At 42.2% G+C, this 18,081-nt stretch overlaps 1 protein-coding gene across 1 annotated transcript in view; it reads left to right on the forward strand.

Moving 5' to 3' along the window:
- Positions 1–403: 403 nt before the first annotated feature.
- LOC307144221 (transient receptor potential cation channel subfamily M member 4-like) overlaps positions 404–18,081 on the forward strand; it is a gene marked incomplete at its 5' end in the record, with an annotated part of 85,455 nt that continues 67,777 nt past the window's right edge. The window contains 8 exons of the mRNA XM_079846326.1: positions 404–421; positions 1,504–1,565; positions 1,649–1,826; positions 4,787–4,967; positions 11,159–11,328; positions 12,538–12,709; positions 15,300–15,364; positions 15,448–15,681. Coding sequence (XP_079702452.1) covers positions 404–421; positions 1,504–1,565; positions 1,649–1,826; positions 4,787–4,967; positions 11,159–11,328; positions 12,538–12,709; positions 15,300–15,364; positions 15,448–15,681 — 1,080 coding nt within the window. The remainder of the gene's footprint in view (positions 422–1,503; positions 1,566–1,648; positions 1,827–4,786; positions 4,968–11,158; positions 11,329–12,537; positions 12,710–15,299; positions 15,365–15,447; positions 15,682–18,081) is intronic.

Here is an 18,081-nt window from a genome sequence, read left to right on the forward strand (position 1 = left end):
GTAAAATGTAGGTAAAGTGATTAACAATTGTGAACCAATATTTTCCCTTAAAGTAGAGTATAACGTAATGTATTAGAAAGATAAGAGAAAAGTAAAAAAGACCAACAGGTGTACATAAAGTTGAAGTGTTTAAATGGTTAAATCACTTTAACGTGGCTCAAATAGACACTGTATTTACACGTATGTTAATACGGTTGATACCTGAAACTAATGCTAAAGCTTTAGCAATTAGGCTTCAATGTAAACAACTGCTTCGATTAGCTTAGTCAGTAGCTGTTAGCTACCGTATTGTTTACAAATATGGCTTCGACGCACTGCGCATGCGCTGAGTTTATCCGGAAGCGCTGGTTGACTTCCGTGCCGCAGTCGTGACTATGGCGACAAGCAAACGCTAGCGGCAAACATGGGAATTGCAGACAAGGTATACAGTTAGGAGTAACTCCAAAAGTCAGCGCTTTTCACCCTGTAAAGTTACACATAAGTTTAGCACGTGCAATCGAGTGTATTACGTGAAACGTCGGCACATTTCAACAATGAAAATCAAATAAGGAACACCACTCGTAGCTGGTTTTGCTCTGTGGGGCTTTTCACTCAGTTTGTTAAGAGTGAGATTAAACTTTACAGTTACAGTTCAATGTTACAGTTTTGCGCTGTAAATAGAACACTATTGATCTCGGTGGATCTATGTGCATATAAAACAACAGGGTTTCTTTTACTGTTGATTATATCAATGTCAGCTTTACTTGGGTTCAAATCATTCTCCTTTAAATCACACTGGGACACGCAGTGTTTCATGAGATGGATATACAAACCGGCAAGCTTTTAACTGTCTAGCACAGGGAAGATATAGCTTCGAATTACAGTGGAACACGCACTGAATTAATAACTATAAATACATATAAGGCCTTAATAAATCGATCAAGGAACACGCTTGATCTGTCTGTGCATATAAAACAACAGGGTTTCTTTTACTGTTGATTCTTTCAATGACAGCTTTGCTTGGGTTCAAATCATTCTCCTTTAAATCACACTGGGACACGCAGTGTTTCACGAGAGGGATATACAAACCGGCAAGCTAACTAAGTTTTGGTCACAAGTCCATAGGAAGTCGGTTAATTATTTTCTACAACTGGTAGCTCCGGGCAGAATCGAGCCTCCATCTCTCTCGTGATCGATGGTCGATTTCCTGGGGTCTGGAGCTGAATTGGGCTTTGGTTCATTTGATCGAATCATTTGGAGATTCCTTCATCTAGATTTCTGCGCCCATAATTGCTACATTCGCTACACATTTGCACAAAAATATAACTTTTTTCGTTATTTAAAAACTCCAGGCCAGGTGAGAAAAAGTAACGCAAAAGTAACGTAACACATTACTCATCAATTAGTTACTTTTTAAGGTCATGCAATATTGTAATGCATTACTTTTCAAAGTAACTTTCCCCAACACTGACAGTAGCTGTCATTTTAGTGCATTAATTAAGTTATTTCTGTTATTGATTTCAGAGCTGGATTCCAGATTACTTTAAAAAGAGAGTGTGCACAACATTTGTCGAGGACACTTCCAGGTAAGATGTCGGACTTGGTGAGTATTCATTATCTCGTGTTAGATTCCTTCAGTAGGACAGATCCTCTGTCTGTTGTTTTGTAGCAGTGACGGTCTGTGTCAGTGTGGGTCTACGCGGGACACACACCCCTCAGTGGCCCTGGGCGATAACTTCAGCACAGCCATCGTCAGTCTCTGGGACAGCGCACAGCACTCCTCTGAACAGCCCACAGATGCCTTTGGAGAGCTGGAGTTCACTGGGACCGGCAAGAGACACAGCCATGTGAGTTCCTCTCCATTGTGGATGGGCTGTATATGAGCTATACATTTACAGATATTAGTGATTTGGATCACATGGGAAACATTTTAGAGATTAATGAGATTATAGAAAATACATTTTGGTAAACAAGTACACCAACTTTTGGGAGGGGGCACTTAATATTGAAAGGATTTATTTAAATTTTTGTTTAAAATAATTCATATTAAATAATATTTTATGAAGTAACTTTTGGGTGTGTGATGAGGATAAAATAATCTAAAAGTGTACAGTTTTAATTTGACCTTTTGATCATACCCTTCTCTTTATAATTATTGAAATTGTTTGTTTTCACCTTTTGTTTGGAATAATTATTATTAAATAGTGCTGTGAATCGATTAAAAAAATTAACTAATTAATCATATTTGTTCTGTAATTAATCATGATTAATCGCAATTAAAAAAACATTGGAGTTTTCAATATTTTGATATTGTAATAATTTCAGTTACTCTCCAAATTAATGAAGAAACTATTTAAAGACAGCATATTTTAAATATTTGTTGTATTGGCATCTTTTTATGAATGAAGGCCAGTTACACTGATACTAATGTCTCTACTAATGAAACATTAATGACGTTACATTAGGCTACAGTATAACTGAAAGCTACCAATTTCAACATTTATTAGGCTTTAAAAAATAAAAACTTTTAATTTAATTGAACTTAAAACAATCTTTACATAAACCCATTATAATAAATGTTATATTTACCCATGGCCTTCCCTGTTAGACACAGAAATTCAATACAGTTATCAACACCTTTCTTAACTGCATAAATAATAAATGAAATATAGATTAATCATCATTAAAGCTACAATTTTCTCTGTTCCCGTTGTTCTTTGGTGAACATTAAAGGTCCTGTTCTTCGTGATCCCATTTTTCAAACTTTAGTTAGTGTGTAATGTTGCTGTTAGAGCATAAATAATACCTGTAAAATTATAAAGCTCAAAGTTCAATGCCAAGCGAGATATTTTATTTAACAGAAGTTCCCTTTCAAAGCCTACAGCGAACGGCCGGTTTGGACTACATCCCTGTACATCCTGCTTTAATTACGTCAGTAGAACAGTTTGTTGACTAACCTCCACCCACAAGAATACGCAAAAAAGGGGGCGTGGTCTTGTTGCTCCGTCGTGGAGAAGAGGAAGTGTTGCGTTCGGTTCGGTTCGGTTCGGATCGGTTCGGTTCGGTTGCGTTTGTCGCCATGTCGTCCAGACGCTGTTATTTTCATCCCGGAGTCAAATCACCTTTGTTTGGCCTTCAGGGGCTGTAGTTTGAGCGCGTTCATCTCCCCGTTATGGTAAGAGGCGTGACCTTTCCGGGCAACGTGCCCTAAGCTGCTGTCGAATCACAACACGGGAACCGCTGGCACAATCAGAACTCGTTACGTATTTCTGAAGGAGGGACTTCATAGAACAGGGAAATCTTTCAAGCCGTTTTGAGGACAGTGAAAACAGCGGTATACAGATAAGTAAATTGTGTGAAAAATACTGTGTTTTTTTACACATGAAACATGAACACATGTTATATTGTACACTGTAAACACAATCAAAGCTTCAAAAAAAACACGAAAAACGGGACCTTGAATGAGACTTCATCAGTGCTGCTGTCACTTTAAGATTGACCGCTGCCGAACATGAAGCGGATCTGACGCGCTGTCCTGCGTTCATTTAAGTTCATTTAAGATGTTTTTTTTTTTTTTTTTTCAAATTTAAGACTCCTAATATGAGAATACTTGACAAAACTGGCATTTTGGCAAAATTCCCTGTGCTGTTGTTATTTTTAGTTCAAGAGCGAAAGAGAACTCTGTGTGTGTGTGTGTGTGTGTCCCTCGATTAGCTCCCTAGCTTTCTAGGTGGTGAATCAGTATATCATGTAGGCCTACATGAATGTGGACGACTCCCTGATCAGTGCCCTGACTAACTAGGGAGCGGATTGAGACGCACCCACACAGACAGGACATTGACCGACAGCGCGTTCTCTTGTGTCTTGTCGCGCTTAGATTGTTTAAAAGCATTTACATGAATAAGAGCGTGATCATATAATGTAACACTGGGCAAAAATGGATATAAAAACGGACGCTGCGTTAATTGCGTTAAATATTTTTAATGCGTTAAACTGAAAAAATTAATCGCCCGCGTTAATTTGCCCAGCACTAATATTAAATAATTAAATTAATAATAATAATAAATGAATAGTCGGTGACCAGGGTGAAATAAAATCTTTATATAAAAAGCATTTTAAAAGCAGCAAAAATAAATATTGTACAATTTTAATTTGGCCTTCATATAACAGAAAATCTTTAATAAAAATCAACCCCTGGCACATAAACATTTCCAGTAGATGGAGAAACAACCATCCAAATTTGAATTTTGTTTTTGTCATTTTCAGTTTCTTTTTACATTTGATTGCCCCCATCTACTCCCCATCTATTTATAATTATTGAAATTGTTTATGTTTTCACTTTTTGTTTAAAATAATTAATCATTTTAGAACATTTTCATCCTGACAAGGGCAAAATAAGACAATCTAAAAAAAAAAAAAAAAAAAGCTGCAACATTAATTGTCATGGTAAAAAGTATACAGTTTTAGGGGCCGTTTGAACAACACCGTTTTCAACTAAAACGGGAAACTTTTTATGCGCTTTGGCCGTTCACTTCATTTACACAACGACAGCATTTTGGGGGCCTTAAAATGTAAACTTGAAAATTATATTGTTATCGTACAATTGTTGTCGTGTAATCATACCCTAAATTTGGTCTTTATATAAAAAAAACCCTGTTTTAATAGCAATCAACTCCTGAGACATCAAAATTGCCCATAGTTGAAGAAACAACCCCATTTAACAATTCAGTAGCTTGTTTTTGTAACTTCCAGTGGCTTTTTAACCTTTGATTCCCATTTTATTCTCACTCCCCTTCTCTTTATCCAGTTTCTGCGTCTCTCCAGCACCACAGAACCTTCCAGGGTCTTCAATATCATGAGGGAACACTGGAAACTGGCACAGCCCAACCTGGTGGTGTCAGTGGTTGGTGGTGGGAAAAGTTTAGATGTCAAGACCTGGGTGCGAGAGGTGCTGAGGCAGGGGCTGGTTAAAGCTGCACAGAGTACAGGTGCCGTCTTCTCTCCACACATTACATTATTCATATCTCATGTTTTTCATGCATTTACATGCTATACAAAGGTTTGAAAATGTTGCATTATGCTACTTTCACAACTGTGGTAAAGATGTGATATCTGCGGAGAAGTTTTGATTTATTGCCACTGCCAGACTGTAATTTTTCAACATGCTTGCTCTCTTATTTGTGAAAGGTTAGGCCATGTGACTCTTTGTTCGTAAATGTCACACCTGAAATTATCGATGAGAAAAGTGCATGACCACTTCAGCTTTCATTGTGCCTTCTATTGTGAACTGACAGGATGTAAGCAGTATGAATATGAATCATACATTCATATCTAGATTACCTGTAAGTAATTAAAGGCCTAGTTACCAGGACACACAAATTCCTGCAGGACTAATTATTTCATCAACCTGGTTTATGTCAAGAAAGTCGGCCAGCAAGTTCTTCTCTTTGTGTGTATTTTTTTTTTTTACATTACACTGAAATAAAATAATGCACAATACAATTTATTGGAAGTGGAAATATAATAATAATAATAATAATAATAATAATAATAATAATATAATAATAATAATAATAATAATAATAATAATAATAATAATAATAATAATAATAATAATAATAATAATAATAACAACAACAACAACAACAACAACTGAATAACTAAATATAAAATAAATAAATATTACATAATTCATATTTATGGAATATTTGGGTCTGTGACAAAGATAATACATAAAAAATCACTTGAAAAGTACCTAAAAATATATATAAAAACGTCTCGGGTTATGACTATAACCCTTGTTCCCCGAGAAGGGGAACGAGACACTACGTCATCGTGACGACACTTTGGGGAACGCCCCTCGCGTAAAGCGTCTGAAGAAACTGTAAAATCAGCCCAATCCGATTGGTGTTGCGTGATGACGTCGTATGTGACGGCATACCCGGAAGATACGAAGAGACGTCTGAACGAAACAGAGATAGCGTTCTTTGCGATGAAGCGAGCGCTCTGATGATTGGGTGGACACGAGACGCAGTGTCTCGTTCCCCTTCGAGGGGAACAAGGGTTATAGTCATAACCCGAGACGTTCCCCTTCGAGGGAACTCGAACTGCGTCATCGTGACGACACTTTGGGGAACGAGTACCAACTATCCCGCACCAATCATACCCACCCCAGTGTGAAGCTGGAACCAGGCACAACTAGGTGGCGAGCACTCTCGCGCCAGGCGTCTCAGGGAGATGCAGACTATAAAAACGAATGAAGGTGTGAGGAGTGGCCCACCCAGCTGCCTCGCAGATGTCTAGCATAGAGGCCCCAGAAAGGAGGGCTACCGAGGAGGCCATGCTCCTGGTAGAATGGGCCCTCACGGCTAAGGGTGAAGGCAGGTTGCGCACCCGATAAGCCATGGCTATAGCCTGGACAATCCAGTTACTAATCGTCTGCTTTGACGCAGGCAGCCCTTTCTTGGGTGAACCAAAACACACCAACAGCTGGTCTGACTTTCTCCACTGAGCAGACTTCTCCAGATAAATCCTCAATGCCCGCACGGGGCAGAGGAGGTGAAGTCTGCTCTCTTCCGCCGTCACGTGAGGTGGAGGATGGAATGCCTGGAGAACCACTGACCTTGCCCTGTTAGATGGCACCTTGGGCACGTAGCCCTGGCTGGGATGCAAGATGGCTTTAACCATGCCAGGGGCAAACTCCAGGCAAGTCGGCGTGACCGCCAAGGCCTGGAGGTCCCCCACTCTCCTCAGAGAAGTGATGGCAAGGAGAAAAGCCACCTTGAAGGTCAGTATTCTCGCCTCAGCCGACTCCAGCGGCTCAAAGGGGGCCTCAGCCAACCCCTCGAGCACCACTGCCAGGTCCCAGGTTGGGACCCTGGAATGAGCCGCAGGCCTCATCCTCCGAGCCCCACGGAGGAAGCGTACAACCAGATGGTGCCTTCCCAACGTCGCATCACCTAAAGGTGCGTGGAAAGCTCCAATGGCAGCCACATACACCTTAAGTGTGGACGGGGAAAGACAGGCGGAGAAGCGGTCTTGAAGGAACTCCAGCACTGAAGCCACTGGGCAGTTAACTGGGTTCACCTCCCGCTCTCTACACCAAGTGGAAAATACATTCCACTTTAGGCTGTACAACCTCCTGGTGGATGGAGCTCTGGAACTGAGTAGGGTCTCCACAACACCTGCCGACAGGCCCTCTGCTAGGAACTGAGCCCCCTCAGGGGCCAGACCCAGAGATCCCATACCTCTGGCCGTGGGTAGAAAATCGTACCCCCGGCCTGAGACAGCAGATCCCTCCTCAGAGGGACCTGCCATGGGGGACCGTCCAGCAGGTCGATGATGTCGGAGAACCATACCCGAGTGGGCCACCGGGGTGCTACTAAGAGAAGGCTGACGCCCTCCCGGCGGACACGTTCCAGAACTCCCGGGAGCAGAGCAATCGGGGGAAAAGCGTACAGACGCAGCCTCGGCCACGTCTGTGCCATGGCATCCAGCCCCAGAGGGGCCGGATGAGTGAGGGAGAACCACAGCGGGCAGTGGGACGTCTCTCGAGACGCAAATAGATCCACTTCCACCGGGCCCAGCCGCTCGCACATAGCCTCCACCACCTCGGGGTGGAGCCGCCATTCCCCGGGCCTCAGCCCCTGCCTTGACAGGATGTCTGCTCCCTGATTTTGGTCCCCGGGAATGTACATCGCCCTGAGGGATGACAACTTCCCCTGGGACCACAGAAGGACCTGATGCGCCAGTCTGCAAAGAGGGCGCGACCTCAGGCCCCCCTGGTGGTTCAGATACGATACTGCCGACATGTTGTCGGATCGTATCAGGACATGGTGGCCGCGGAGGTCCGGGAGAAAGCTCCTCAGAGCCTTGTAGACCGCCAGCATTTCCAAGCAATTGATATGCCAGGAAGAATGCCGGGTCCCCCACAGACCCCTGGAAAAGCGGCCTTCCATGACCGCGCCCCAACCAGTGAGGGAAGCGTCTGTTGAAACGGACTTCCGGCAACACGACGCTCCCAACACTGGCCCCTAGGACAGGAACCAAGGTTTCTTCCACATGACGAGGGAACGAAGGCATCTGCGCGTTACCCTGATCATGCGGAAAGGATTCCCCCTGGGGGAAAACCCCTTGGTTCTCAGCCACCACTGGAGGGGTCTCGATCATGTAGAGCAGACCGAACGGAATCACGTTGGCTGCTGCTGCCATGAGACCCAGCAGTCTCTGAAACTGCTTCACAGTGAGGCTGCGGCCCAGTTTCACTCTCGAGACCATCGCCAGTATGGACTCCACGCGTGCGGGGGACAGTTGTGCCCGCATCAGCGTCGAATCCCATACAACCCCCAGGAACGTAGTCCTCTGGGAGGGCGTCAACACGCTCTTCTTCGTGTTGAGTCTGAGACCCAAGCACCTTATGTGGGCTACAACGACATCTCGATGTCGAACCGCCATATCGTACGACTGAGCCAAAATCAGCCAGTCGTCGATATAATTGAGTATACGGATGCCCTGGAGTCTCAACTGAGCCAGTGCTGCATCCATACACTTCGTGAAGGTGCGAGGGGAGAGAGCTAGGCCGAACGGAAGAACCCGATACTGGTACGCTTCGCCCCCGAAAGCGAACCGCAGGAACTTCCTGTGAGCTGGAAGGATGGAGATATGGAAGTATGCGTCCTTCAGATCTATCGTGACGAACCAGTCCTCGAACTGGATCTGAGTCACGATGGCTGGAATTGTGAGCATCCTGAACCTGTATCTCCTCAGAGACCGATTCAGGTGCCTGAGATCTAGAATTGGACGCAACCCCCCATCCTTCTTGGGAACTATGAAGTACCGGCTGTAGAACCCGGACTCCCTGTCTGGTGGAGGAATATATTCTATAGCCTCCTTGACCAGCAGAGAGCGTACTTCTTGCTCCATCACCCGCACCTGCTCGGGACCGACCACAGTTCGAACCACCCCGTTGAATTTCGGGGGAGGGAAACCGAACTGCAGTCTGTAACCCCGTTCCACAGTACGCAGGGCCCACGCAGATATACCCGGAAGGCATGACCATGCGCCGAGATAATCTACTAAGGGAACTAGCCTCTCGAGGCCAGCCTCGGGTGTTATTCGAGCCTCTACCCCAACGCCCTGAAGCGGCTGACCGGCAGGGTGTCGTCGGGGAAGAGGTCCGTGAGGCGCACGCGGCTGCTGAACTGTCGCAAGTCCTAATGGAGGCGACTGGTTCAGTGCGCGCGCGCAGGGAACCGATGCGGCCCGAAACGTCTTGGACGGCGGGAGCGCAGCAACGATTCCCCGAGAGTCCCAGAGTGGAAACGACCTCGATCGCTCCACCCTGTGGGCGACGACTCTCAGCGGTCCTGTCGAAGCTAGGACCGCTTGGGAGCCTTCTTAGCCTGGATGACGTCCCTCAGGTCGCTCTTAGGCTGAGAAGGCTTCCTGCGAGAGCGCCGCCTCCTTTGCCAAGCTCCCTCGGGAGGGGCGCGGGAGACGACACTCTGCCTCTGCACATCGCGGTGCGATGAGCTGGATGAGGGTCCAGGCTGCCCACCCGAGCCTGCTCTAACTGCAGAGCCCGAGCGGCGAGGGAAGAACTTCTGGAAGGCGGCTGACTGCTTCCTCGCCTCCTGAAACCTCTCGACGACAGTATCCACTGCCCCGCCGAAGAGGCCAGAAGGCGAGATCGGAGCATCAAGGAGAAAATGTTTCTCGCTCTCCTTGATTCCCGACAGCGTCAGCCAGAGATGCCTCTCAACGCATACCATTCCAGCCATAGAGCGGCCCACAGCGCGAGCCGTCTCTTTGGTAATGCGGAGAGACAAATCCGTTGCCTTCCTGAGCTCGGTGAAGTCATCCGGAGATGGTCCTTCGCCCTCATCCAGCTCTTTGAGGAGGTCGGCTTGGTATGCCTGCAGGACCGCCATGGTGTGCAGACAACCAGCAGCTCGACCTGCCGCACTAAAAGCCCTGCCGACTAACTTGGACGTGTCGCGGCAAGGTTTAGTGGGCAGCGACGGAGCCTTCAATGATGCAGCGGCCCCGGGTGAGAGGTGGCCCGCAAGCGCCTCTTCCACCTGTGGCAACGCTGCATACCCCAACTCAGCCGTCCCCAGCACATTAGCAAAATCGAGTACTGGGGGATTAGCTACACGGGCTGAGAAGGGTTTTTCCCACGATCTACACAACTCGTTATGCAGATCGGGGAAAAAAGGAAGACCCCGCCATGGAGGTTGAACCCGACGCCTGAAAAAGCGTTCATCCAGCTTAGATGGTGGCTGGATGTCCACTATTTCTTGTGGCCAATCCAAACTCAGTTTGGCCACAGCGCGGATTAAAACCTCCACCAGCTCCTCAATAGCGGGTGTGTGGGGTGGCGAAAGCCCCACATCATCCACCTCGATCCTCAAATTGTCTGATTCCTCAGAATCAGACAGCCTGAGAACCGGATCCTCCGCCCCGCGGGAAGAAGCCGCATCGCGGGCTTCCACACGGGGCGGGAGGATATCAGAATCGTCAGAGGAGGATAGGGAGAATGCCTCAGCAGTCCCATATCCTCTTGACAGATCCCGCTGTGAGCCCCACGATCTACGGCGCCGCGCTGCCTCAACAGACGCAGGCCCAGAACCGCGGGGCTCACGAGGCTGACCGGTCTCCTCAAAGACGGCCAGCCGCGAGCGCAGCACCCTCAGCGGCAGCAGTTCACAATCACCGCAAGCCGCCCCCTCAAGAGCGGCTTGGGCGTGCTGCACGCCGAGACACTGCACACAAAGCTGATGTGTGTCCGTGCCCGTAATGTAGCGCGGACACGGGTGCACACACAGCCTGAAACGCTCGCTCGCCATATTTATATTACACTTGTTTTCACGTTGCAACAACACCTTCAGACTGAACAAACAGAGCGCTCACGCTGAAGAGCAAAAAAGCTATCTCTGTTTCGTTCAGACGTCTCTTTGTATGTTCCGGGTATGCCGTCACATACGACGTCATCACGCAACACCAATCGGATTGGGCTGATTTTACAGTTTCTTCAGACGCTTTACGCGAGGGGCGTTCCCCAAAGTGTCGTCACGATGACGCAGTTCGAGTTCCCTCGAAGGGGAACAATAAAATATAATAAGACTAGTAAATATACTAGTAACTAATATAGTTAATTGTGGATGTGGCTTATGTATAGGTGCATGGATCATAACCGGAGGGTTGAATGAAGGTCTCAGCAAGTGTGTAGGAGAAGCTGTGAGAGATTATGCCACCGCAACGTCTGCTGTCACTCTCAGTAAAGTGGTTCTTATTGGCATCACTCCTTGGGGCCTGGTACAAGATAGCCAACAGCTCGTCAACTCTGAGGTAATGTCACTTATATATATATATTGACACCCTTAACAAAGATTGAACAAAGAAGCCTGTGAAAATGAACCCCGCATTAATCCTTTTGATATTTCATTGAAGTAAAGTAATTGGAAAATATGGGGAAAATCTCATTATGAAATGTTTTTCTCAAAAACAAATTAGCCACAATTATTGCGACCCCTGTATTTAATACTTTTTGCAGCCTCCTTTTGCCAAGATAACAGCTCTGAGTCTTCTTCTGTAATGCCTCGAGAGGTTGAAGGACACCTGACAAGAGATCAGTGCATTTTAGTGATCAGTGCATTATAAGATTTCTATCAGAGGCCGTCAGGTTTAGATTTTTTTTTAATCTGTTGGTATTTGATAGAATCCATGAACATTAAAGATCCAGCAGTATATTTAATCATACACATGGGGTACTTTTCTGTGTGCACCAAACCCATCTGGTTTGTTTGCTGCCAAAAACAAAAAAACTCTTTTTAAAAAAAAAAAAAAAGGTTTTGTCTGACCACAGAACCAGGTTTCTTTCGAAGTTCCAGCATGTCTGACAACTGAATATGCTGGAGTTTGTTTTTGTATTTTTTTTTTTTAAAGGCTTTCTGACCCCAAGACTCAGCTACTTTCTGCAATTTTCCAGCTGTGATCCTTGGAGAGTCATTGGCCACTCAAACTATCCTTCTTACTGTACTTCTTAATTATTGCCCTGATGGTGTAAATGGGAATTTTTTTATCCTTTAGCTATTTTCTTACAGCCACTTCTCATTTTGTGACGCTCAACAATCTACTGTACATCAGAACTATATCTAAGATAATCGAAAATATTTTTAATATATTAAAATGTCCTGGCTAATCCAAGCTTTATAATGGCAGTGAATGGGAGCCCCAAAAAGTGCATCCATCCATTAGCAGCTCCTGGTTAATAAAGGCCTTCTGAAGTGAAGCCATGCGTTTGTGTAAGAAAAATATCCATATTTAACATGTTATAAAGTAAAATATCTAGCCTCCGCCAGACCGCCTTCCATATTCAACTTATTAAGGAAGTGGGGGAAATCATGGGGTAATTTTCATTTTTTGGTGAACCCTTTAAATATTGAGCAAGCAATTCCTAGGGGTACCAATAAGCCTGCATGCTATGTACTGCACAAATAGAGCAATATTGTGTATGCAAATACTTATTTTAGAACAACGTCTGATTCTTTCTCTTAGGGAAGTTTCCCCGCAAAGTATTTAGTCAAATACACCAGTACCTTGCAATCTTGCTATCTGAATAATAATCACAAGGCTTTCCTTCTGGTGGATGATGGGACCATAAGGCGTGAAGGTGGTGAGGTCGGTTTCAGAGCACGTCTGGAGGATTACATTTCACGTCAGCGCACAGGTACAATATAAAATGCTGCTTTTAGGGCATTTCACGTGCTTGAATGCTCCTCTTAGGAATGTCTTTACACATCATGTAAAGATCAATGATGACTTGTACTTTGCTTGGTTTTATTGCAGTTTAGATTTTTGGCCACCTAATGGTCATTTTTTGGTTATTGCAAGAGAAGACACTGCTTTTAGTATAAAAGGCTACTAGGCGCACCATTCAGAAAGTGTTCATAGAAGGTCTTGTGATGGTTCATTTTGACAAAGTATGACATCAAGAGTTCAGTGATTCAGAGAACTGAAATATACTGTCAAATTAAAAGTTTGGTTTAACCAAGAAATTATGAAATTATTTCACTACTGTATACTAAAATACATTTCTGAAAGTAATAATAATAATATAAAAGGAATATCATAGAGCCAAGATATTTTTCATCCATGTTTTAAATTTATACATTTTGTTTTGCAGCATCTTATTTGACAAAAATACAAATGCAATGTTTTGTTTCACATTAATTATATTTATTAAATTAGTTATATTTTCATTTGATTACATTTTAAAAGCTTGATTAGATTGGTCAAGTTGATATAAATGTGTATTAAATCATAAACAGAATCCCCCAAAAAAATGGAAAACATAGGATTTAGGGAAAAAAATTAATGGGTTTCATTGGCCCCTAAATTAAAATATAGCTACTCTGTGGAGTTTAAATGTTTACATTCATTCTCAACGTTCAACAGATATGTGGAAAGCATTTCCTTCCCCATGGAAGGTGCACTATGTAAAAAAAAAAAACACAGAAAAACTTTGAAAACCACTAGGCCAGTGTTATATATTTTGTTCAGTTAAGTACTTACAATGTCCCAAATGTTTCCAACTATTTGTAAATCGTGAGAAAATTGCTGTTTTAACCAAGGAACCGGGACGTGTGAGGGAGTCGCCTGTCGATTGCGTCATATCTGCGTTACCCTCGGTTTCCGATTTTGTTTTGCAGAAACACTTTACTCTCACTGCAGTGTGAACAAGTGTCATAGCAGCCGCCGAACGGACACACAGAGTAACGTCATAACATAAATTTCAACACACTCAGATGTATCTAATAGGATAAACAGAGCTGCGTTACCTCATACTCATGACCGGAAAAGCCGAAATGGCGCCGGCGACTGTGGCATAATAAAAGTCCTGCTGCTCGCGAGGCTTGTTGTGCTCTTCTTATTAACAATCGCTCCTGATTCTGCTTCATACTACAGTAACGTTAATAATCGCATCCATGTACATGATTTCTGCCCGAGTCCTATCCCGATTCTTTTCCACCGGCTGTCTGGTGAAGACCACATGTCCCAAGATTCTGCGCTCAAACTTGGTGCCATCAAACTACGCCTTTGTTTTGAATAGGGGACCTCTAGTGGACGGAAAAGTTACATAGTGCAACTTTAATGGTAAATGAATATCTTGATAAATATTGTGATAATGTGTGTGAGTGTGTGTGTATATATATATATATATATATATATATATATATATATATATATATATATATATATATATATATATACATACATATATATATATATATATATATATACATACATATATATATATATATATATATATATATACATATATATATATATATATATATATATATATCACACACACACACACACACACACCGATCAGGCATAACATTATGGGAGCGAAGGCTGGCCTGGGAGGTCCGATCAAACAGACGAGCTACTGTAGCTCAAACTGCTCAAGAAGTTAATGCTGGTTCTGATAGAAAGGTGTCAGAATACACAGAGCATCACAGTTTGTTGCGTATGGGGCAGCATAGCTGCTGACCAGTCAGGGTGCCCATGCTGACCCCTGTCCACCGCCGAAAGCACCAACAGTGGGCATGTGAGCATCAGAAGTGGACCACAGAGCAATGGAAGAAGGTGGCCTGGTCTGATGAATCACGCTTTCTTTTACATCATGTGGATGGCCGAGTGCGTGTGAGTCGCTTACCTGGGGAACACATGGCACCAGGATGCACTATGGGAAGAAGGCAAGCTGGTGGAGGCAGTGATGCTTTGGGCAATGTTCTGCTGGGAAACCTTGGATCCTGCCATCCATGTGGATGTTACTTTGACACCTACCTAAGCATTGTTGCAGACCATGTACACCATTTCATGGAAACGGTATTCCCTGGTGGCTGTGGCTCTTTCAGCAGATAATGCGCCCTGGTAAAAATGTTTCAGGAATGGTTTCAAGAGCACAACAACGAGTTTGAGGTGTTGACTTGCCTCCAAATTCCCCAGATCTCAATCCAATCGAGCATCCATGGAGGCCCCACCTTGCAACTTACAGGACTTAAATGATCTGCTGCTAACATCTTGGTGCCAGATACCAAAGCACACCTTCAGGGGTCTAGTAGAGTCCATGCCTCGACTGGTCAGGGCTGTTTTGGTAGGAAAAGGGGGACAACACAATATTTGGTCATAATGTTATGCCTGATCTGTATACATATAATGTATGCGTGTTAAATTTTATGTCAAGATCTGTTTAATAAAAGCAATGAGGACTTTATTCTTAAATGCAATCTCATGTGCAGGCAGTGCAGGCAGTGCAAGCATTGACATTCCTGTTCTGAACATGCTGATATCTGGAGATGCTTCGATGCTGGAGGTGAGCAGATTCCAGTTTAATTACATGCAAAACTTCCTCAGTCCTATCTTTTAATTCTCTGTTACAATATTTCTTCATTTCAGCTTTTAGATATCGCTCTGAAGAATTCAATGCCCTGGTTGGTCCTGGCTGGTTCGGGGGGGCTTGCCAATCTTGTGTGCGACATCATAGAGAACGTGCAATCTGCACCGGTGTCCTCAAATGGAGCAGCAGAGAAGGAGGAAGGGTCTCCCAACATGGAGCTTCGAGAACGATTGGCGGAGAAAGTAAATCAATATTTTCCTTCAGAGCAGGACATGGACAAACTTGTTGACAAGGTAAATATCACACTCTTTACTCGTTTATATTTTTGAAAACATTTTTATTGCTGATTTTTTTTTTCTTGTTGCCTGGCTGGTACCTAAAAGGCTTTAAGCATCTACCAAAACAAAGACCTCATCTGCATTTATAACGGGGAACAGGAAGGAGCCAATGATTTTTTTACACTATTTACACTTAGAGCAAACAGTGATAGATTCTATTTACACTAAGAGCAAACAGTGATAGATTCTATTTACAATAAGATCAAATAGTGATAGATTCTATTTACACTAAGATCAAATAGTGATAGATTCTATTTACACTAAGAGCAAACAGTGATAGATTCTATTTACACTAAGTGCAAACAGTGATAGATCTAAGTGCAAACAGTGATAGATTCTATTTACACTAAGTGCAAACAGTGATAGATTCTATTTACACTAAGAGCAAACAGTGATAGATTCTATTTACACTAAGAGCAAACAGTGATAGATTCTATTTACAATAAGATCAAATAGTGATAGATTCTATTTACACTAAGATCAAATAGTGATAGATTCTATTTACACTAAGAGCAAACAGTGATAGATTCTATTTACACTAAGTGCAAACAGTGATAGATCTAAGTGCAAACAGTGATAGATTCTATTTACACTAAGTGCAAACAGTGATAGATTCTATTTACACTAAGAGCAAACAGTGATAGATTCTATTTACACTAAGAGCAAATATTGATAGATTCTATTTACACTAAGTGCAAACAGTGATAGATTCTATTTACACTAAGAGCAAATAGTGATAGATTCTATTTACACTAAGTGCAAATAGTGATAGATTCTATTTACACCAAGTCCAAATAGAATATATTTAATAGTTAATAGTGATAGATTCTATTTACACTAAATGCAAACAGTGATAGATTCTATTTACACTAAGAGCAAACAGTGATAGATTCTATTTACACCAAGTCCAAATAGAATATATTTAATAGTTAATAGTGATAGATTCTATTTACACTAAATGCAAACAGTGATAGATTCTATTTACACTAAGTGCAAACAGTGATAGATTCTATTTACACTAAGAGCAAACAGTGATAGATTCTATTTACACTAAGAGCAAATATTGATAGATTCTATTTACACTAAGTGCAAATAGTGATAGATTCTATTTACACTAAGAGCAAACAGTGATAGATTCTATTTACACTAAGATCAAATAGTGATAGATTCTATTTACACTAAGTGCAAACAGTGATAGATTCTATTTACACTAAGAGCAAACAGTGATAGATTCTATTTACACTAAGAGCAAATATTGATAGATTTTATTTACACTAAGTGCAAACAGTGATAGATTCTATTTACACTAAGAGCAAATATTCATAGGTTCTATTTACACTAAGTGCAAACAGTGATAGATTCTATTTACACTAAGAGCAAACAGTGATAGATTCTATTTACACTAAGAGCAAATATTGATAGATTTTATTTACACTAAGTGCAAATAGTGATAGATTCTATTTACACTAAGTGCAAACAGTGATAGATTCTATTTACACTAAGAGCAAACAGTGATAGATTCTATTTACACTAAGAGCAAAAATTGATAGATTCTATTTACACTAAGTGCAAATAGTGATAGATTCTATTTACACTAAGAGCAAACAGTGATAGATTCTATTTACACTAAGATCAAATAGTGATAGATTCTATTTACACTAAGTGCAAACAGTGATAGATTCTATTTACACTAAGAGCAAACAGTGATAGATTCTATTTACACTAAGAGCAAATATTGATAGATTTTATTTACACTAAGTGCAAACAGTGATAGATTCTATTTACACTAAGAGCAAATATTGATAGGTTCTATTTACACTAAGTGCAAACAGTGATAGATTCTATTTACACTAAGTGCAAACAGTGATAGATTCTATTTATACTAAGAGCAAACAGTGATAGATTCTATTTACACTAAGAGCAAATATTGATAGATTCTATTTACACTAAGATCAAATAGTGATAGATTCTATTTACACTAAGATCAAATAGTGATAGATTCTATTTACACTAAGAGCAAACAGTGATAGATTCTATTTACACTAAGTGCAAACAGTGATAGATCTAAGTGCAAACAGTGATAGATTCTATTTACACTAAGTGCAAACAGTGATAGATTCTATTTACACTAAGAGCAAACAGTGATAGATTCTATTTACACTAAGAGCAAATATTGATAGATTCTATTTACACTAAGTGCAAACAGTGATAGATTCTATTTACACTAAGAGCAAATAGTGATAGATTATATTTACACTAAGTGCAAATAGTGATAGATTCTATTTACACCAAGTCCAAATAGAATATATTTAATAGTTAATAGTGATAGATTCTATTTACACTAAATGCAAACAG

This window comes from Gobio gobio, assembly GCF_949357685.1.
Source record: "Gobio gobio genome assembly, chromosome: 20".
Taxonomy (NCBI): domain Eukaryota; kingdom Metazoa; phylum Chordata; class Actinopteri; order Cypriniformes; family Gobionidae; genus Gobio; species Gobio gobio.